General features: G+C 40.8%; 2 protein-coding genes across 4 annotated transcripts in view; one reads left to right on the forward strand and one right to left on the reverse strand.

Annotated features, from left to right (window-relative positions):
* Positions 1 to 16,146, reverse strand: part of ALPK2 (alpha kinase 2) — a 118,434-nt gene extending 102,288 nt beyond the window's left edge. The window contains exons 1-2 of one of the 2 annotated variants that reach the window (XM_079108658.1): positions 15,209 to 16,146; positions 2,318 to 2,445 (exon numbers count right to left, since the gene is read on the reverse strand). In XM_079108658.1, the coding sequence (XP_078964784.1) occupies positions 2,318 to 2,426 (109 nt within the window). In that variant the 5' untranslated portion in view covers positions 2,427 to 2,445; positions 15,209 to 16,146. The remainder of the gene's footprint in view (positions 1 to 2,317; positions 2,446 to 15,208) is intronic. The other variant, XM_079108659.1, reaches the window with a different exon arrangement.
* A 200-nt stretch (positions 16,147 to 16,346) lies between these two features.
* The window catches only part of MALT1 (MALT1 paracaspase), a 109,326-nt gene continuing 104,060 nt past the window's right edge, over positions 16,347 to 21,612 (forward strand). The window contains exon 1 of one of the 2 annotated variants that reach the window (XM_079108674.1): positions 16,347 to 16,523. The gene's annotated coding sequence lies outside the window, so the exon portion shown is untranslated. Of the gene's footprint in view, positions 16,524 to 17,477; positions 18,049 to 21,612 lie in introns of those variants that run through there. The other variant, XM_079108673.1, reaches the window with a different exon arrangement.

Here is a 21,612-nt window from a genome sequence, read left to right on the forward strand (position 1 = left end):
CCATTTTGAAAACTATATTTCAACAGTGCTCAAAGTCAAGTGTGTTTTATGGTACAAAAGGAAAAACAAAGCAGATTAGAACACAAGAACCATTTTCTTCATGAGGAGGAGTTCAGATTTCCCACGTTGGCACTAAGCATCTGTTGTCATCCCAGGAATGGACCCATGCTTTCTCCCTCAGAAGGGGTTCATCCTTCTCTGTGATCATTAACCAGATATGATATTAGTGGGTGAAAAAGCTGGGAAAACCCCCAAGAATTTCACTCAGCCCTTGGGATTTTTTTCCCTCCTGTTACAGGTCAGGAGAGTTTCTAGTGTGTCCCAGAGGACTTTCTCACTAGCCTCCAGGTCCCTGAGAAGTTATCAAAATGTGCCATATGTACAGGAAAGAAAAGTCCAGCTTTTGGAAATAACATACTATTCTAATCCATCCTGGAAACGTTCTTGTATTTTGCCTTATTTATGGTATGACTTTTGGCAAGAAATCCAAGAGATCACTAAGGTAAGAACTCTCTGTTCTTCTAAGGTCATAAAAAGGGGAAAGTAAAAGAGGTGGGGAAGGTAACAGCGAGACCTGTACTATGGCCAGGACCTGAGAAAGCTCAGCGTCCCTCTTCCTCCTTCTGTCTGTGCTGATGCCATGAATATACTTTTTAGCAACTGTGGGCTTTTCTTCCTTGGTTTTTCCTTCAAGTCAGTGCCTGAGTAGCTGTCCTGAGGCTAGGAGCATGGAAAACCACATGCAAGGACATATCCTTCTCCAGCTGCTGTTTGCCTGAGCCTCTTAGAGGCAAATGACTCAACCACTCAAAATGAGATTCCCTGAAAAACCATCAATGAGGTTTCTGATCATAATTTGTTTTTGCCTGTTCTTAGCAGCCTGTGTCTCCCAGCCAGTTTTATTAGGTTCCTTTTTAGTTAGTGTTTCATGGCTCTTATTATATGTACGTGTGTATGATTTTTTTTTTTTCCCGGTGCTGGGAATTGAACCCAGGAACTTGTGCTTTTGAGGCAAACACTCTACCAACTGAGCTATACCCCTAGACCCATGACTTTTTTGAAGGAAGTATATAAAATAAGCATGAGGTGGGCCAGGGTGAGGCATTCCAACCTCCTGGACCCCAGCTGTTCATTCAGATTGATCAGGGCTGCTTGATTCCCCCAGTTTCTTCATGGCTGACTGGTTTTTTCCTTGGTGCAGTATAGATCTGAACCATAAGCCAGAAATGAGACTTGCATAGGGAAGTGGTATCTTGTACCTTGTGGGTGGTTCTCTTTTCTCTCTCTCCTCTTGCTGGAAACATCGCCTGAAAATCCGCCCTCTGTTTGGTGTTTTTCCCTTTTGAGGTCCTGGGGATGGGACCAGAATCTTGTGCGTGCTGGGCAAGTACTCTGTCATTGAATTACACCCCCAGTTCTTCCTCCCCTTGTTTTTTGAAACTCCCTGTAAGTCACATATTGATAGTCACCTCCTGAATGTTTCAGAATTATTTGGCTAAGGTGTGCAGGAACTGGCAGCCAAGTTTAGGGTCTAACACATGGGGCTCTCCCTAGAGACTCAAAGTCAACTTGTATCGCTCTGTCTGTCTTAGTGACGACCAGTGAGTGGGGAGAAAGCGAGGGCTGGGCTTGCTGAGACCAAGCGTGTAGTCTGGCCCTCCATCCTCCAGACCACATGTGGCCATTTCCAAAGCTGGCTCTTCTCTCTGGGCTTAGGAAGAAGGATCAAGGGGACAAGAGGTTTCTGTCTGCCCACAGGAAACACCACTGGTGTCTTCATGTTTTCAAGGGTAGAAGACAGTATTAATGATTGGTCCTTTTGCCACAGGGGGCACCAATACCTGATAGACTCTGAGTGATTTATTTTCTAGTCCAGGGGCAATTCCTTCCTTGGCTTTTCCTCTGCTGGACACTCTGTGTCTTGGGTTTTAACCTTTTCACTATTAGCATGCCTGAGGAAAACGAGCAGTTGGGGACAAATTTAACCGATTCGGGGAGATCGGTTAAAAGGTTACCGAAGAGTTGGATAGATATTCTGAAGTTATACATGCCATTCCTGTGTACCACGGGAAGTGAAGAGGGAATTATCTGAAAAAGTAGCCAGTGTGAGAGCTACTTAACCAAGAAACACAACATGAAGTCAGAAGATCACTAACCAATATCTAGGAAGTCACTTGAAAAACCTCATGAGGATTTAGTTGCTCAGGATAAGCTTCCCATCAATTTTCCCAAATGATTTCATAATGCCATTGTGGGCCTAAAACCCTGATCTGCAGGAAGAAGTTAGAGGGTGAGTAACTGGCCTAGGGATGATTACCAGATATCATGCAGCGAAGCACAAGGTCTGCCTTCTCAGGAACCTTCTGGGATAGGAGCGTAGATAAAAAACACAGTGCGCGCCTCTGGGGCCCTCCCGCGTCTGTCATCCTTTCATGCCACGTGAATCTGAAAAACAGACATGCCCAACATCACCATATCTCTGGGATCTCCACAGCTTCCCCAGAAACTCCAGAAAGTACTCAGGCAGGCTCTGTCAGCCTGGGCGCCACCTGCACACTGCTGTAGGGCCATCCTGCGCAGCATCCGCAGTCTCTCTCTGCTAGACACCAGTAGCACTCCCTAGCTCTCCATATGTGAGACTGGTATGGAGCAGAGGCAACCCTGGTTGATAGCCACTGGTCCTATAGTCCTAGGCCAATCCCAGGGCTGCCAGAGCAGCCTCTCTTGAAAGTCTTTTTCTACTGGATTCCCAAAAAGTGTATATGCGTATTTGTCTCCCAAAAGAAGAGTAGAATAAATTCAGATCAATCTCCAGATGGGAGATATTTTGAAATTGGGAAGCCACTGCTCCTTCTGAGCACAAGACAGGTTCCCTAGGGGAGGACATGTACTGGGCTTGCATTTTTGAGCCAACATGCATTCACTGATAAAAAGGAACCTTAAGTGCTTGGCTAGTCAACCTCTCTTAAACTACCTAAAAGTGGTTATTAATGACTCCTACAAATTTTGGATGAAAACATGAGGCTCAGAGAAGTTCATCAACCTGCTGAATATCTCACAGCCCCACCAGCTGCCATCCTGAGGCTGCCTACAGGGCTGTGCAGGCTGACACCTTTAGTGACCAAGGGGCAGATGGAGCTGTGCAGGGCAAAACTTGTCAGATAAGAGGCAGACCTAAGAAGGCAGGTCGGTCTGAATCCAGAGAACCCCTTCTTCCCACTCAACCACAGACACACATCAGCACCACTCAACCAAAGCTATCTCGTGCGGAGCCTCAAGTCTGGAAATCATATTTAGCTCCATCCAAACAGTAGGATCCCACTTCCTCTCAGCTTGGTGAGTAGTCCTCACACACCAAGGAGCTCAGAAAAGGTAAGAACCACATTGCGGTGAAATGTGGTGAAGATGAACAAGGAAGAGACAGTTAGAAACAGCAAACAGTGAGCCCAGAGGTATTGGAGACACTAAGGCAGAAGTCCGAGCCGAGCCTGTGTGGGGGAAGCCTATCTAATGGGCCACAGTTGTAATGCAGAAAGGGAAACCCCTTCCACGTGGAATTAGTGTTGCCCCATTCTTCCCTCTCTCCTCCCAATTTTCCAGGTTGTCTGCTACCCTGAGAGGTGGTTGTCAGAGACAAGCTCCCTGACAACAGTTCAAGGTTTTGCTAACAACTGAAAGTCCTCCTCCCATGAGCAGGAGCAAGGGGAAGAAGCCCGAATGGGAGGCAAAGGATGTTTGGGGACTTCGCCTCAGTAGCAGGATTCAAGATGACAATGAGGCTTTCTTGTTCAAGTGGATTTTTAGACGGGTGACAGCAGAGTATTAAAAGAAGGGCCCTTCTCTGGCTGATCCCTGGCCAAAAACATAGGCTTTAGGCCCCTAGGCCAACCCTGCTTAGGAGATGCTCACAAACGCTGGAACATTCTGCTAGGACCAGCTCAGGTCCACTACCTGCTGCTTCTGAACTTCAGTGTTCCCTTCATCTCCAAATGTTCTGTTAAGAAAAAAGTGAACACCTGAAAACAAAAAGAATTCCCAAACTCCTCTGCATGAAACACCCATGCACCAGAATTAAAATGTTTCAAGAAAACTCAATGCACCCTAGGGATATAGTTCAGTGGTGGAGCCCTTGTCCAGCATGCTCAAGGCCCTAGATTCTATCCCCAGCACTGAAGAAAGACAGAAAGAAAGAAGGAAGGAAGGATTTTCAAGTTATTACAATAAATAAGTGAATATTCCCGAATGAGAGCAAGGCCATCAGTGCACAGCAAACCAAGAAAAGCAACTGGGAACACATTGTCCCCACCCTTGAACAAAGGCAGAAACAGCTTCTCTGTCCACAGCAGTGCATTTACTCACCCATGTTAGACGTTCAAACTGGCAATGAAAGCCAAAACTGTAGATTTCATCTGAGATTAAAAAGTTGCCATTGCTTATCACATAGCAAATTATTTTAGAGCTAACTGTAAACATGTCAGAAAAAATAAAATCTAAGTCCAATTTTTTTTTTTTTTTTAGTGAGCAGTGCTGGCGATCAAACCCAGGGTTTCATCCATGCTAGATAAGCACCTTACCACTGAGCTACCTGCCCAGGCCCCAGATTTTTGTTTTTCATGGTACTCTATAACCAGTGCTGCAAATTGTATTCATATACTCATCTACTTCCCTCAGCACAGTACAAGGACGGAACAGGGGTCTGCAAATGTATAAAATTGTGGTTTCAAGTCAGAAAGACCAACTCCTGTGACTTAACTCATAACAACACTGTCTTTCTTAACATCTCCCTTTATAAAGACAGGTTTAGGCTGGGAGTGTAGCTCAGTGGTAGAACACTTGCTGAGCATATGTGAGGTCCTGGGTTATATCCCCTAGTACAAAATAAAAAATAATAAATAAAATTAAATTAAAGACAGGTTTAATGAGACAATTCATATACCATACAATTCACTCATTTAAAATGTCCAACTCCATGTATGATTACATGAATGGTGTGAATCTACATCATGTACAACCATAGAATTGAAGAGTTGTACCCCATTTGTGTACAATGAATCAAAATGCAGTCTGTAAAAATAAAAATAAAAATAAAAATAAATAAATAAAACGTGCAACTCAGTGACTTTCATGCAACTCTAAGAACAATCACTTTAGAATATTCTCATTACCTGCAAAAGATCAATACAATATTATTTAGCTTTAACCACCCACCCATTTCCATGCCCAGTACCAATACACACACTGGTCTAGATAACCACTAGACTACTTCCTATCTGTATGGATTTGCTTCTTCTGGACATTTTGTAAAAATAGAACCTTTCACTTAGCATAATGTTTTCAAGGTTTACCCATGTCATAGCATGTATCAGTACTTAGTTCCTTTTATTGGACAATCTGCAACTTTTTTGGGAATGATTATTGGGCAAGAGGTTATCTACCCTGTCTCTCCACTTTCCAGGGTAACTTATCAGCAATTTGGGGGACTCCATGGCTGGAAAGCTCTCCTGACCAGGAGGCATCAGAGACCTGAGGACCAAATCCAGGCTGGCAGGGACAAGTCTACGTCCATTTACCTGGGCAAGGTATTGAGCCTATTTCCTCATCTGTAAAAGGAGATGTTGTTCTAAGGTTTAGAATAATGTATGTCAATTACAGTGTAAGGATCTGTTACATAATTGCTTTTCATACTGGTAATCTGGAAGCTCTAAGGAAAGGCTTGGCTCGTTTCATGTGTTTCCTTTTCTGCTGTGGGTTACCGCAATGATTTGTTTTTTAAGTGATGTACCAATTAGTGGGTGAGCATATCTCCAGGAGTAATCGTTATCTGTAAAAGTAATTTCAGGGCATGACTCCTCCCTCTCCTATTCCTGGGACCATTGCTGTGAATGGGAAGGAAAGAAAGATGCCACGCCATTGAGAGCTGGGCCCACAGTGAGGACCCAGTGCGTTGGCTGTGGCTCCTCCCGAGGTGACTACTTCCTGACCGTGGCATCCTCATGTGAAAACACTGACACACACACACACACACCCTGTGACTCATACAGGCAGGTTAGTTAACACGCATCTCAGTCAGGGGCACTGCCTGTTCTCTGGAAAGAAAGAGGACAGTTAAGTCAGGCCACAGTTCATGCATGAGGACATATTTATCATTCTCTGCGAGAGATGACAAATCAACATGGAATTGTTAGTGTTAGCGGAGGGAGCCGCGGTGGGCTTCACAGACGACCTCAGAGGAATGGCCTGTTAACTGGAAAGAAACACAGGATTTGTCTTCCTTCCTCCCTTTCTCTCTTTCTTTCTTCCTTCCTTTCAGTTGTGTAGTTCAGGGAAAGTTGATTACTTGTTAAAAATGTTAAATGCCTTTACTTAAACAGAATCTGAAATGATACAGTTGTGTTCTTAAGAATATATATGTCTCCCCAGAGCACACTTCCTGTATTTCAGTATTTTCTACTTTTCATTCATTACAGAGACAGAGAGAGAGAGAGAGAGAGAGAGAGAGAGATACATGGGCACACACACACACAGAGAAAGAATAAATGCTGTTCTTCCTATGGCATTAAATTGTATATACTTTCCTCGCAGTTGGCTTATTTTTAAGTTTCAGGAATCTTATAATATCCTGAAATTATAATATCAATCACTTCCCTAAAGCCCTCTGTCCTTTCTTTAAAACCATTAGGTGATACTGGTATCCCACAGAATGGCAGTACCAGACTTTCTCTGCTTTTGTACTGATTAGGATGCCTAGCTTGGCTGGAGGTTTCCGGATTTACGTATGTGTCTCAATGAACATCCTGGTACATGTTCTTTGGGCATGTAGTTTTCTAGAGTAGATACGAAGAAATAGAATTGTCAGGTGGAAGAATATTCACATATGCATTTTACGGGATCCTCCACAACAGGCAGGTCCCTGCAGCTGGCAGTATAGTGTAGTGCTGAAGAGCACAGATTCCTGCACAGGCTTCCTCAGTTCAAGTCTTCGCTCTGTCACTCACTAGCTTATCTTCTTTCTGCCTCAGTTTCTTCATCTATGAAACTAAGATAAGAGCAGTATCTACTTGATTTGGCTACTATGAAAATGGAGTCAGTCTGCATAAGGCTCTTTTGAATAGCGTAGTAAGCATAGTATAAATGTTATCTGTTATCAGTGGCTTTGGGTTTAGCACTGACAAAAGTTCCAAAAATAAGGCCTTTTTCTCAAATTGGTGGAGAGCGAGTGAGAAGCTAGGGGAATTCTTGGAACATTGAAAACACTCGAATGAGGCCAGGTTTTATTTTGGCTAATCTTCCCCACACAAAAAGCCAGTGGCATGGCTGCTGTCAGCAGGAAGCCTGCTGTCAGCTGAAGGGCTCAGGAAAGAAGCCCGGCCCACACTCAGAGCATGGGGAAGTAGCTCTTAGGGAGCTGGCAGGAAAGCCAGTCATCAGAGTGCCTTCCCACTGGGGACAGGAGGGATTAGTTCTGATTACCCAGCCTAATCCAGTGCTATGGTGCTCCTAAATTTGCCTTCTGAATTACTGAAGATTTGGACACCACACCCACGGTCACTTAATACTCAGTCCCACGTCAGTTAGAGGAAGTACCCTCCCCAAAGATGTGTTCTTGACATTTGGGGCAGGGGTGGAAAGACCACGCAGGAAGAGACAATTAACACATTTTGGTGCCTCCGTGTGTCAGCTCGGTGGCTGGGCACCACATAGATGTGACCACATTGAATCCTCACAGCAAAACTCCTAGGTGGCTATTCTTTCCCACCTCACAGATAATGATCTGGAAGCTTAAGTAAAGGGAAGATATAACAAGCCTAATTTCTTAGGGCCTGCAAGGGCAGAGCTGAGCTAGAAGCCCAAGTCTTCTGACTTCTTTCTTAGTCATGATTTTAGGGTTGTATATGAGAAATAGAGGCAAGAAAATAGGCACATGAAAAGAAGCTCGACATCATGAGTTATTATGAAAATACAGATTAAAACCACAATGATATACCACTGCATATCCACTAGGATGGCTATAATCAGTACCAAATGTGGAGAACAAGAACCCTCATATATTGATAGTGGAGATGTAAAAAATAGTAAAGGCATTTTGAAAACCAATCCAGATGTTTCTTAAGAACGTAAACATAAATTTCCCACTGACCCAACAATTCCACACCTAGGTATCTTGCCAAGAGAAATGAAAGCAGATTTTTGCACCAAAACTTGTACAAAAATATTGTTTGCAAGATTATTCAGAATAGCCCCAAATTTGAAACATCCCAAATCTCTACTGGTGAGTGAATAGACAAACTGTCGCATAGCTGGACAATTGATGGATAAAAAGGACCAAAGGAAATGTACATGATATGACATGGATGAACCTTGGTAACACTTTTTATTATACTGAGTAAAGGGAACCAGACACAGGTGACCACATGTTGTATGATTCTGATTATACAAAATGACCAAAAGAAGCAACAGAGACAGAAAGTAAGTTAGTGATTGCTGGAGGTGTGAGCAGTAATAATAATTAACAAATTCACATGAAGGATAAGCATCTTTTTCAGGGGACAAAACTGTTCTAAATGTTATCTATGGAAATTGTCATGCATTTGGTAAATTTACTAAAATGTTGTTGAAGTGAGTGGTTAGAAAGGGTTGAATTATATATGTAAAATATGCCTCAAGTTAATTTTTATATTAGACACAGAAGGAGACAAGCACTTAATGAGCACCTACTATATTCATTGCAGCATTACTTGTAATAGCAAAAGATTGGAAGCATATTAAATACCCATTCATAAGAATCTGGTTACTCTATATCTAAACAATGAAATACTTTTTAAAAAAATAGGCATCTAAAAAGAACAGGCAGTTCTGTATGCACAGACATGGAATAATTTCCAAGAAATATTGTTAAGTGAAATAAAGTAGAGGCATGAAGAGTATGCTATCACTTGTGTTAGAAAAGAATATCCTGCCAGGCACAGTAATACATGACGATAAACCCAGTGAGTGATTTGGGAGGCTGAGACAGGAGGATAGCAAATTCAAGGTCAGCCTCAGCAACTTAATGAGAACCCATCTCAAAAAATAAAAACAACTGGGAATGTATCTTAGTTGGAAAGCACCCTTGGGTTCAATCCCCAACACACCAAAAAAAAAAAAAAAAAAAAAAAAAAGAAAGAAAAGAAAAAGCAAAGCAAAGAAAAAAGACAAAAATGCTGGGAGTGTGGTTCAATGGTAGAGTGCTTGCCTGGCCCGTGTGAGTCACTGGTTTGATCCTCAGCATCACATAAAAATAAATAAATTAGTGGGCAAATAGCTCATCCTGTAGAGCGCTCGCCCAGCATGTGGACGGACCCATGTTCCGGTCCCCAGCCCTGCGAGATGAATCACATAAAAATAAATAAATAAAATAAAGGCATTGTGTCCATCTACAACTAAAATATTTTTTTAAAAAGAATATCCTTACAAGCACAGACCCTGGATCGATCCCCAGCACCGCAAAAAAGAAAGAAAGAAAGAAAGAAAGAAAGAAAGAAAGAAAGAAAGAAAGAAAGAAAGAAAGAAAGAAAGAAAGAAAGAAAGAAAGAATATCCTAATATGCTTATTTATACCTATAATGACTTTAGAATTATACAAGAAACTTGTGATCTGATTGCCCCTGGAAGAAGCCCTGAGTTCTTGGGGGGAAATGGGAATATAACTTAAGGACAGTGACTTTACATATGTTAGCTAATAAAATTGAAATTGAATTTTTATTTATAGTGAACATCTCTGCATGCCCAAGAGTGTCTGGGCACAGACTCTCACATAGCCATGGTAAAGGATGAGCTGTAGCTGCTGCTTTCTCTGGATTTTTTTAAAACTTTCTTTTTATAAAATTTGAGGTAGTGTAAAGATAGAAAGAGCCCGTACCTGTGTAAATACAAATATGAGGCTCTTCCCAAACTGCCCTCAACCCCTCATAAAAGCTGCAAAGAATTTTCATCTCTTATCTGTAAAGGCCAGGTGGCTGACCCAAAAGCAAACTTAAAGATAATAACGACCCTCCTCTCGGAGGTCAGGGTGACCCAGAACTTAAAATAACATGCTTTGTATACAATTTTATATGTTAGCCAATCAAAAAGAGCACTGTAAAACTGCTTGCCTTTCATTATAAAAACCCTGCTAAACAAGGGCTCGGGGCCTCTTAGCGTCACCGGTTACCGAGTGCGCGGAGGACCAGGCTCAAGCTTGCTAATAAATGACTCTTTGTTGCTTGCATTGATCGTGGTCTCTGGTGGTCTTTGTGGGGTCTCGAGCCACTGGGCACAACAGTAGAATAGTCTTCCCACTGATTCTCTTCTCCTATTTAAAACTTGTGTCAATTTCCAATTTTTGAGGGAAGGCTAAAAGAAAATGCTAAATGTTAAATGAAATCTATGCAAAAGCTTAGTACCTTCCCTGATTTTTCAGTTTGAAAACACATCTGAAACTCAGGCAGGTAAAGTGATTTTTCCAAGGTCACATAGTTTATTAGTGGCAGAATCTAGGTTTCTTGATTATGATTCGCAATGTATCATATTCAAAGGATAGTACCCTGCTTATGTCATCCTTGACCTCCTAGGGTAAAGACAGGGATGAGAGGAAAGCTTCTGAGGTTTAAAACGCACAGGTCATGGTGGTATAATGAGACCAACTTTCATGAACTTATTGGTTAATGTCACTGTGGTTTGCAGTTGAATATTGTAGGCTGATTGTAGTGTGCAATCTAGTAATGTGCCAACAGGACCATCAAAAAGACACTGTAAAGACATTCTCCTGGTTCCTCCTCTCATCCTTCTCATTTGCTCAGACTCCCAGAGTCCTCCAACTCTTTCCCCCTATGACAGAAACCCCAGGGCAATTCTGTAGAGCATTTGTTTTAAAGGAGTCCAAGAGATGAAATGATGGAATTTCAGGAACCAGGAAGTATAGGAGAGAACGTAGGAAATCTCAGGTTCTCTTCTGTCTCACTCCCTGCCCTGCACACAAGAGTAAGATCCACTCTGGGTATAACAAATTGAGCCTGAATTTATTATGCTGAACTAACCACTCCTCACTATCCTGACTCAATAAGCGCATCAGCTGTTTGGAGACAGGGTAGTGGTCGGTGGCAGTCACCTCTGCACATCTTTTACCTTCATCCTTCAACTCAGCCAGTTAGGGCATCTTAGAAGAAAATTTTGATTTAATGCCTCTGCTTGCCTTATTTTCTGAAAATTGTTCTGAAAATCATTCTCTAATATTTTTTAGTAAAATAAAGTGTGCCTTGGGGATAAGGAGCATCATAGCCAATATAAAGGGCCTCTGGGGTATAGTACTGTAGCCAAGGCTCGTCCCATGAACAGGTAAGCCTATTTTGTGGAAGAATATTTTTAATTTGTCTGAGCTGAACTTGAAAGCAGGTTCATCCCAAATCCTTAAAGCATGTCCACTGCCCATGGTTAACCTTATGACTAAGGGAAGTGACTGTATGATTTCGGAGACCTTTCTCAAAAAAAATTCCAAAACTCCTAAAGTCGCCATTTCACAGGTCCTCCTGATAGTGCCACGGGTCTCCCATCACTCGGCCTCCTGGTGACTAGAGCAGGCCAGACCACGCCCTTCCTGCTCTGTGGATTCTGATTGGTCTAAACTGATCAGTACCCTTGCCCACTGATTGGTTTGCTAACCAAAATCTGAGCCAATCATCACGTGGCGCTCTCCAGAAAGTGGTTCAGGCTGTGATCCAATCAGTGCAAAGCTTAGGACTTTCCTTAGTCCCTACAGGAAAAAGAAAGAGAGCGGAAGGCGGGGTAGCTCTGTTGACAGACAGCTGTCCTGAGACTGTGCGAAAGCTGGTTTGAGGTTGAAACCAAAACGGAGAAAAGCTGAGACCCCAAAAACGCAGGCAAACAGAACCAAATTCTGGACTTTTCCTGGAGTAAGTAGTAATTCCCCGTGTTAAGTTAATTTGAGCTGATTTTTCTGTTATGTCTGTAAGGCATTAGTGAAGTGTCCACAATCTCTCCTCCTCCGTCCATGATCCTAAAATTCCTACCATTGGCTCTCCATTTCAGATCTTGGTGTTGGACACCACGTTATGACACGTTACAGATAAGTAACAGATTTAAGATTCAATGGCTGAATCAAACAATGCTTCCCCAAGAGACTGCTGACAACTGTGAAAAGCCTGGACCCACCAGACTAATTTCCGATCTCCACTCTCATTATCTTTCTGCCCTTCATGCTTTTGTTTAGATTTTCTTGTTTCCTTCACATTAAAGGACCTCCTCCCAACTCCATCTGTTCAAATCCCACCCTTTCTCAAATGCCCAAGTTCAAATGCTCACTTCCTTTGAAGACTTCCCTGATATCTTCGGTTGGAAAAAACAGCCCCCTTCAAGTAATGGACTGCTTACCTGGGTGTATGGTGCCCACACCTAGCATCCCTCACACACAGCAACACTGTAAAGTGTTTGCCTACAGGATACCTGATTGATTTTTCTTTTGTGTTCTCCACAGCAGTAGCACATTATGTCAGTGACCTTGGCATCTCTGAGAAGAAACGCAAGTTCAGTGATTGAAAATAAGAAGCACAAACAGTTTTCTTCAGAAACTGCAGGCCTAAGAAATATCTGAAGCAGTGCATCACACCATCAGCATCATGGGGGGGGGGTGCAAATTCCGGAGCCCTCAGAATCAGACTGGGGGGGGGTGGGAGCCCAGCAACTGGTATTTTAACAATATTCACCTAAAATGGATGTCCTTGAAAGTTTGAGAACAACTCAAAGGAAGAAGAACTGAGGAACAAATGAACCTGGTTATCTAAGAGCTGGATGAGGATCAAGTAAAGATCACGGTGAATGGTGCAACCCCGGATGTGTCAATAGCAGCCATGGCCCCTGATGTGTCTGGGGAAAACTGTGGAGTGATACTGTTTACCAAGATGGTAAAAGCAAGGGACAACATGACGACATCTATAAAGTTCTCTGGAGCTCTCTCACAAGTCCTGCTGGTGATTCTCTCCCAGAACAAGGGAGCACCTTGCTCACTCTGAACTTTCAGCAAGGACCTGACGATTCCAGCCTGCAGGACGGTCCTTAGCACTGCTCCTGAGATGGCTCATCTGGGTATTGTTTCTGCTCAGCCCCCCACATACTGACAGTCATCTATGGAGAGTCCTCATCTCCACTTCCACCCACTCTACTCCACAGCACCTACCTAGGTCTAATCAATGCAAGTCTCACCTATCATTTCAAGGAAAGTCTGGACTTGGGCCTCAGTTTTCAGTTTCCATAATAATCACGGACATCATCTTATATATAGATTGACCCAATTTTTCATACCTAACCATTCCCAAACACTCATATTTAAATATGCTATTGCTAATAGTTAAAAGTAAACTTAGATGACATTTATAAATCTCTATCTCTCTTTTTATATAGTAAACATATGGCAATGATTTTCAGTAAAAATTTTTTGCTTATTTAGACACATTCTGAAATATAATTCTTTTTTTTTTTTAATTCCTGTCACAGTTTCCAAATACAGAACTTTCCTCAGAATCTAATTTTCCATGTTGTTTGTTTAATCACTCTACAAATATCTCTGTGGCATAGTTTCTATCACTTTATGTAGTTAATATTATGATCATATCCTGAAGTCTTAGCAAAAAAAGAAAGAAGCTTTGAATGAACAAAGGTGATAAACTAACTTTTGTTGAGAAACTAAGATGTGGAAGATCTGTTAGGTATATTTACTCATCTAATCACACATCAGTTCTGGTAAAGTGAATATTGTTTTCTTCATTTTACAGATGAAAAAACTGGGGTTCAGACATTTGGAAAAACTGCTAGACTCAGAAGTTGATTTCAAATCTGACTCCAAGACCTGGACTTCCTTCATTCCCAGCTCCATCCTGATGAGGTTACTCACAGTGTCCCTCCCCCTGCATAGGCTGAAAGCTACACTAAGTGTGCATGGGCTATTCAAAACTAATGTTTCTTTTTCTTTTTTTTTTTGGGGGGGGGGGGGTCAGGTGATAAAACAGGAATTCTGCCCTACCTAAAAAGTATCACCAAATTTTGATCAAAGTTTTCATATAAATTTTCAAGGACCAATGTAATTTGGGAGCCGAAACGTATTTAGTTGGTTTCAATCCTGGTTTTCAAGATCTGAACATGTGTATTGGCCATCAGCACCTTTTTAGTACAGGATTTGTAGAGTTGCTGATTCAGAAGGTAGCTCGCAACATCCTGGGTTCCAACTGAGAAGGCTCAGAGCAGACGAGCTCGGTCTTTACCCCTAGAGGCACACTGTTCTGAATCAAACCATTTGCCTTCAGAGCAGTAAGACTAACTTCCATTCCTGATTAATTGTTCTTCAAAAATGAAGGCTACTTTTGCACGAGGAGAAGGTTGAGGAAAGGAAATAATTCGAGCAGAAGCTACTCTAAATGCTGTTCTTGCTTTTATCTATTTTTAAATGATTGTCAGATGTCTGTAACTGACACCCTTAATCAGTGGCTCTAAAGTTTAGATGTGTTGATTAAAATGTAACATGACAGTGGTGCCTTTTTATCAGCAGGAATTTTTTTTAACTGACTTTTTGCCTTACATTTTTTAAAAAATCTACATAATGACTGGATGCATGTTTGTATGAACCCCTGAGCCATTTTGAAATACCCGAGAACTTTTCAGTAACTTGCATTACCTGTTATCAGAAAAAATACTGCTGTGTCCCAGAAAGGGCAAATTTTCAGTCATTCAGATAATCCAAGGGAAGAGGAATAACTTTTGACTAAAATACCCATTTATATCAGGCAGAAGTGTTTGGGGTCAGAGTTTCCCAGGTAAGTGTCTTCGTGTTACTTTGCAAAGCTCCTGTAGACTACTTCTTTTGAATCATTCTGTTTTTTCTAGGTGTTAAGACAGACACAATTTGAAAGAAACTACTTTAATTATTGTCAAACCAAAATAAAACATTTTAAAATTATCCTAATTTTCAAAAAAAGGTCAGAGTGGACTTAAACTACCAGACCAAGAGAATTTGGCCACATTAAATCCATAGTATGCCCCAGTGTCCCATGCAGACACCCCTTTTTTCCTCTTGTTTTATTTCTTAAGGAAGCCGTCTGCTTTGCTCTTTGTTGTAGAAAATGTAAACGAGTATGTACTTAAAGCACAGCTATCCCTTCGGTAAAAACCAAAGTCTCCTTACTTACTTTTCAGTACTGTTTGTCCAAGAGATGTTATTGGAGGGCTGGCTCAGTGGTGGGCTCCCCAGGCTGTGTCAGAGACATTGATTGGGTGGCCCAGTTTCCGGACAGGGATTCAAATTCAGGGTCTTTTCCAAAAACAGATCAAAGCACAATTGGGTGTCCTGTCTTCCTAAGAGGAAAACTCCGTGCCCGGGCAGGTTCTGGAAGAGCATTTTTCCCTGCCCTTGAATGAACTAGGTCATTGCCGAAGCTGGAGAATATTTTTGAGCATCACTGTGATGAAACTTGAGGGCTGTTGCTGCAGTAGGTGCGACACTTGTTGACGCCGGGGAGGCCCTGGCAAAGGGGCCTGGTGAAACGCTGCCCCAGTGAGCTGATGAAACCCAGATGAGCTGTCACTGTCACTGACTGCTGCTGGGAACACCAGCAGCTCCTTGCACAGTCCAGGCAGGAGTTTAATGGCTCCTCTCGTAGGAAAGCAAAAGGCTCCAGAAGGCTGGAGTCACACACAACAGGGTTTTGTACTACAGGGAGCAGGCGTTTGAAGTACATAGGAAACCTGAGGGGAGGGTGGAGAGGAGGTGAAAAGAAGAGTCATGTGTTGTTCGTTTAGAAATGGCCCTACAGTCGTCCTCGGAAGTTCTCTGAGCCGAAGCCACAGAAGCAAGGCAGGACCCGTTCGCCCCTGCCCTCCCTCCCCTCCACATCCACACCCTCTTCCTATTTTGACTACTCTAGTAAGAAATAAAAGAATAGACAAAGATCAGAAGAAAGTCACAGAAGAAATACCATCAGCTCTATTTCTTCAAATTGCCAGAACTGTTCCTGTTGGCAAAGTTGATGTGTCATGTGGGCATTTCTTTGGTTGAATTTTGTCCAAATCCAGGGAAAAAACAAAGACAATGCAGAGGTATCCTTCTGTAGCTGTTTTGTGTCACGACAAAAGTATTTTAATGCGTGACACCTGGAAACTGACAGCTTAGAAAGAAACCTCTTATGAGACCCAGAGACAGCTAAAATTAGCAGCTCCAAGTGGGTGACTTTGAAAGGGACATAACTATAAATTTTAACTCTGGTATGAGCACTATAATCCTCAAAAGCAAAGTTGTTTTGCAGTTGCTACACTTTGATGGAACGCAGACCAAAAAATTATCTAAAATGATTAAACATGAGTAAGTGTTCTATAGAGTCGATATGTTTTATTTTTGAATATTATCTTCATATGGGAAGAAAGATGTTGAACATGGAGAGACTAAAATAACACCTGTCTTCTGAGAACACACCTTTGAAATGCAACAGGATGCAGGAGTTACCACAGGTCAGTGACTGCGGGTATTTGTTGGTTTTATGTAAAGCTGGGGGCTTCACAGGGGCTTTTCTGGACAAAGGGAGATAACCTGAAGGTGGGCATTTCTTTAGTTGAATTACTTTAGTTGAATGAAGAGAGCAGGAGAAGTAAAAGTAAAGAATAAACAAACATTGTCACATACACACACAGCAGGAGAGGATAAAGGTGAAAGTGAACACGTGTCCCAAAGCAATAGAGGAATGTGATATGGTTATGAAAGATGAGTTGCTCGAGAGAACTTAAATCTAAACATTGAAATGCACTGAAACTTTTAAATTTTTTTTTATTTATTCTTTTTAGTTATACATGACAGTAGAATATATTTCACTGTGAAACTTAATTTTTCTTCTCACAAACATGTTGAAAGTCTGACTCCTTCAATCTCTAGAATTTGTCTCCCAAAAAAATAAATGAAAAGGCAGAGGAAGATAGATGGATGATTGATAGAATAACTGACAGGTTGATTTGACCACATTTGTTTCATTCTTCATCTCATTAGCCTGCATCCAGGGAATTTTTGTTTTAATCTTAGGTTTTGGGGAGTAGGAATAGAAGAAAATCAGAGACCTTGGAATTAAGCTCAATTAGATCAGGACACTTGCTCTGAATTTTCTGTGATTATTAAAGGGGAGATGGAAGGAGTAAGTTGTTGAAGAGAAAAACGAAGTCCTAAGGTGGTGCACCTCTATTGCACCAAAAAATACATGAGTTTGTGATTAAATGTAAAAGCATAAAAACTTTAGTATCATTCCCAGTCAAGCAGTATGGAGTATAAAAAAACAAAACAAAACAAAACATGTTTCAGTAATCTATTTTTCTAAACCTATCAAGAAGGGACAAAAAAAAAAAAAAAAAAAAAACTATTTGTAGGGGGATTTTGCTTCTAAAGAATAGTGTTGGAAATATATTTTTACATTAGATTTTTTTTTTTTTAATTCCCTCTCTGAAAGTCCTTTTGGACTTCCCAAAATTCCCACTGTTATGCTCTTGGGTTCACAAATGAATGGGAGCTTCTGAGGTCACAGCTGCCCTAGGCTTGCTGGGGACAGAGATGTAGTCAGTTCCTGACTAATCTGAACACTTAGAGCGAATTTATTCAGTTCTCAGGCTGCTCTTCACTCCTATAGCTTGAGTCAGGATGGTACGTGAGGGGTCATCTGCTCATTTTCATCTGGCTGGCACAGAAGGTCCTAAGTGCTGGTGTAGAATGGCACAAGTGATGTCATGCCCTTCCCAGCTGGGCACATTCTTGGCTGAGGCTTAGTACCAATCACATGTCAGGTGAGAAGACCTGCCAGCTGGAACTAAGCAGGTCACTCCTGCTGCATGGAGCAACCAACGTTTGGGGCAGGGTCCCCCCAGCACCGAGAGCATTCCCTCCCAACTGTTCACCTCTCTCCAGGGTCCAGGGCTTCTCCTCGGTGGGCGTGGCCTGAAGCATGCATCTGCAACCTTCATTCCCTTCACCTGTTTAAAATGGTGGCCAGGCACTCAGGTGGGTCCAGTAAACAGGCAGTTTTCCCCCTCAAGTACCATGGCAAAAAAAATATTGGTAATACTCTGTCCTCTTGTGGCATTTTTCATCCCAGTTAATAGATTCCTATAAAATTCTTAAAGAGAAGATGAAGTTTTAAAATATTTGCAAAATATTATTAAAAAATAAAATTTTATCAGAATTGGTATTTCGAAGAGGAACTTTTCCAAACATGTTTGGAACTTGCAATTTATTATCCCCAGAGTATCAAAATTATTAATGGTAGTTAGGTTCATAGGACACAGAAGTGTTCATTCTATCATGTTCCTAAAGTACTGAATTTTAGTTATCTATATCAAAATATCAAAAGCAGGTTAAAATTCAATTTACCTAAATGTAAGACTCTAAGTACCTGGAAAAAAAAAAAAAAAAAGCCACATAATTCCAAGAGAATATTCTGCCATGATTTAGTCCTAAAATTGACACCAGGGCAGTTGGTAGAGTGCGCAAGGCCCTGGGTTCAATCCCCAGCACCGCAAAAAAAAAAAAAAAAAAAAAAAATTGACACCAAAAAAGCATTCATTACACAGTCTACAAAAAAAAAAAATAATAATAATAACAATAATTATAACTCTCAGGAGTGAGATTTTAAATTTCATAAATGTGTGTGTTGAACCCTAAGCACCATTTCACAAATGCTAAGCAAAATTAACTAATTGGATAGTATGTTACATATACTAAATATTTTACAATGACTTACTTTTTAAGACTTCTGATTATAAAAACAATATATGTTCATTACTGAAAATTTTAAATATTTTCATTTTAAAAATTTCAAATCCCTCACCACCCAGAGATAACCACTGTTAACATTTTGGTACATTTCCTTCTACTCTTTATTTTCCCCTTGTATATGCTTATACGTATACATAGAGACACAATTCAAACCATTATTAAGTACAATTATCTTTTCTGTTCTTTTTATTACTTGACATGAGGAGGTCACTAAGAATTTTCAGGAAAATCTGCACTTTATTCTTCAGGAAAATCTGCACTTTAGTCTGTCATATAAACACATTATACTTTATTTCACCAAATATTCTACTATTAAGTATTTGGATTGCTTGTGTATGTTTTGCTTTTATAAATAATGATGTGATAAACATTCTTGTATAAAACTCTTTAGGTGCATTGCTTTTGTCTAAGAATAGGATAGTAAAAGTGACATTAGCGGCTGAGTTTGTGGCTTAGTGGTAGAACACTTGCCTAGCATGTGTGAAGCACTGGGTTCAGTCCTCAGCACCACATAAAAATGAATAAAATAGAGATATTGTTTCTATCTACAACTGAAAAATAGAAAAAGCAGTCTTTAAAAAAAAAAGTGACATTAGTAGGTCAAAGTTCCTAATGTTTTTAAGGTTCTGAAACATATTACCAAGCAAAACTCTAGTAGTTTTATGTTTCTACTACCAGGTATAAGATGGCCCACATCACCAAGAAAGTAACTTTTGGCACCAATCACTATCCTTTAAATGTTTTCACCTTGCTGAAAGTGTTACTCAGTGGTAGAATGCCAAGTACATGCCAGGCCCTGGGTTCAATCCTCAGCACTACAAAAATAAATAGATAAATAAATAAAGTAAAATGGTTTTGCTAATCTGAGATGCAAAGTTGGTATCTCATTTTAATGTGCATTTCTTTGGTTACTATTGAGGTTAAAAGTTCTTTGACCCTTTTTCTTTTAAGGGTTGTCTTTTAAAATTTTTTGGTCAACTTTACTAGGTGTTTTCCCTTCACTCATTGCCATGGTTTGGATATCATTTAATTGTGTACCCCCACAAAGGTTCATGTTTGGAAGCTTAGTCCCTGGGATGGTGCTATTGGGAGGTAGTGGGACCTTTTAGAGGTGGGCCTTGTAGGAGGTCATTGGGAGCATGCTCTTAGAGCGAGTTCTCTTGTGGCCTCTGGGGTTCTTGCAAGAGGGTTGTTGGGAAAGCATCAAGCCTGGTTCCTCTGGCTCTTTCTGCTTTGTGACTCAAGATATAATTTTGCTCCGCACACATTCCAGCCACTGCTATTCAATATGAGGTGAGCAACCAAGGAGAAGCCCTCAACACAAAGCCTGCACTAGCCGTCTAGACTTAAACCTTCAAAACTGCAAGTTTAATGACCCTCTTTTCTTCATAAGTAGCTTGTGTCAGGTATTTCATTGTAGTGATGAAAACTGACAAACACACCCATATAAGAGTATTTCATATAAAATTTATTGCAAATAGGTTTTATCTTCCAACTGGAGGTTCTCCCTTTTGTTTGTAGAGTTTTCATATATGAAGTTATGAAATTTTATTTAATAAAAATCATTTCAGAGGAAGGGGAAAAAGAATTGTTGTTCGTGGGTATAGACTTTCAGATGATTTATAAGATGAAAAAGTTTTCTCCAAAACTTTTGGAGAAAGTTGTCTCTTTCACAACAATGTGAACAATACTGAACACTGCTCATCTGTACATTTTTAAATGATTAAGATAGTAAATTTTGTGGTTGTTTTTCTACAAAAAGAGTGTTTTAAAATGTAGCTCTTTTTTTCTTGTGGTTTTTTTTTTTTCCTTTTCTTCTAAAGTACATGTCTCTCTATATACTTACCATGATTTCATACTGCTATAAGATATAAAGAGTAAAGTTGGCTTCAAGTCAAGTCTTTTCCCCACTTTTTTATGTTATTTGGTTTGTGCTAACCTATTGGATCAGTTTGTGCCTTTTTTCTCAACCTGGATATCTAAGATTCTCAATTTTCCCTGCTTTTATGGGGTCTTCGATTTTTTGCAACTACGAGATTAATACAGGCATAATAGTAAGGACTTTGGATTGATAACTCTGGATTTTTCCCCCATTAAAAAATAGAATTTCGGAAAACATTCTTCCCAAAAGCCAATAAAAAAAATGGACAATATAGACAAACCACTGTTTTAGTGCTCTGGAATTCAACAGAAGCACTTGCAGTTGAAAAGGTTTTTGACATTGGGTAATAACAATGAATCTCTATGATACTCTTGCCTGGAACTGCTCTCATTCCCCTTCCTTGCTCTGATGTCAGAGATGTTCTACAGTCAGGCTCTGAGCATGGGCATTTTAATCAACATAACTGAAGAAGGCTCACTGTACATGGGGCATTAAACACCGCTTACACCCAGCAGTGTTATTCATGGATGTGATCTTGGCAGCCATAAATGGATAAGACCAACAGCAGAACTAGCCAAAGATGAGATTGAGGTTGAGAGAAACATCTGACAGATTGAGGCTGCGTACATGCACCTTAGAGATCACAGCAATCTACACATTCTTAGCACGCCCAGAGGAGATATGATAAGACTCAGCAGAAAGTAAACATCAGGGTAGATATTTGAATGTACTCCCCTATCCACACACTAACTCACTGGCAGAAGATAGAAGCTTTAATGGCTCAAGGTTTTTGTGCACCACCTCTGTCCAATCCTTAGCTGACCACTGAGTTATTCATATAAGGGGGCCACTCCCAGGAAGTCAAGCTTTTTTAAAAAGTAAGGATTGTGCCAGGCATGATGTGTCCC

Source organism: Sciurus vulgaris, assembly GCF_902686455.1.
Source record: "Sciurus vulgaris genome assembly, chromosome: 13".
Lineage (NCBI taxonomy): Eukaryota > Metazoa > Chordata > Mammalia > Rodentia > Sciuridae > Sciurus > Sciurus vulgaris.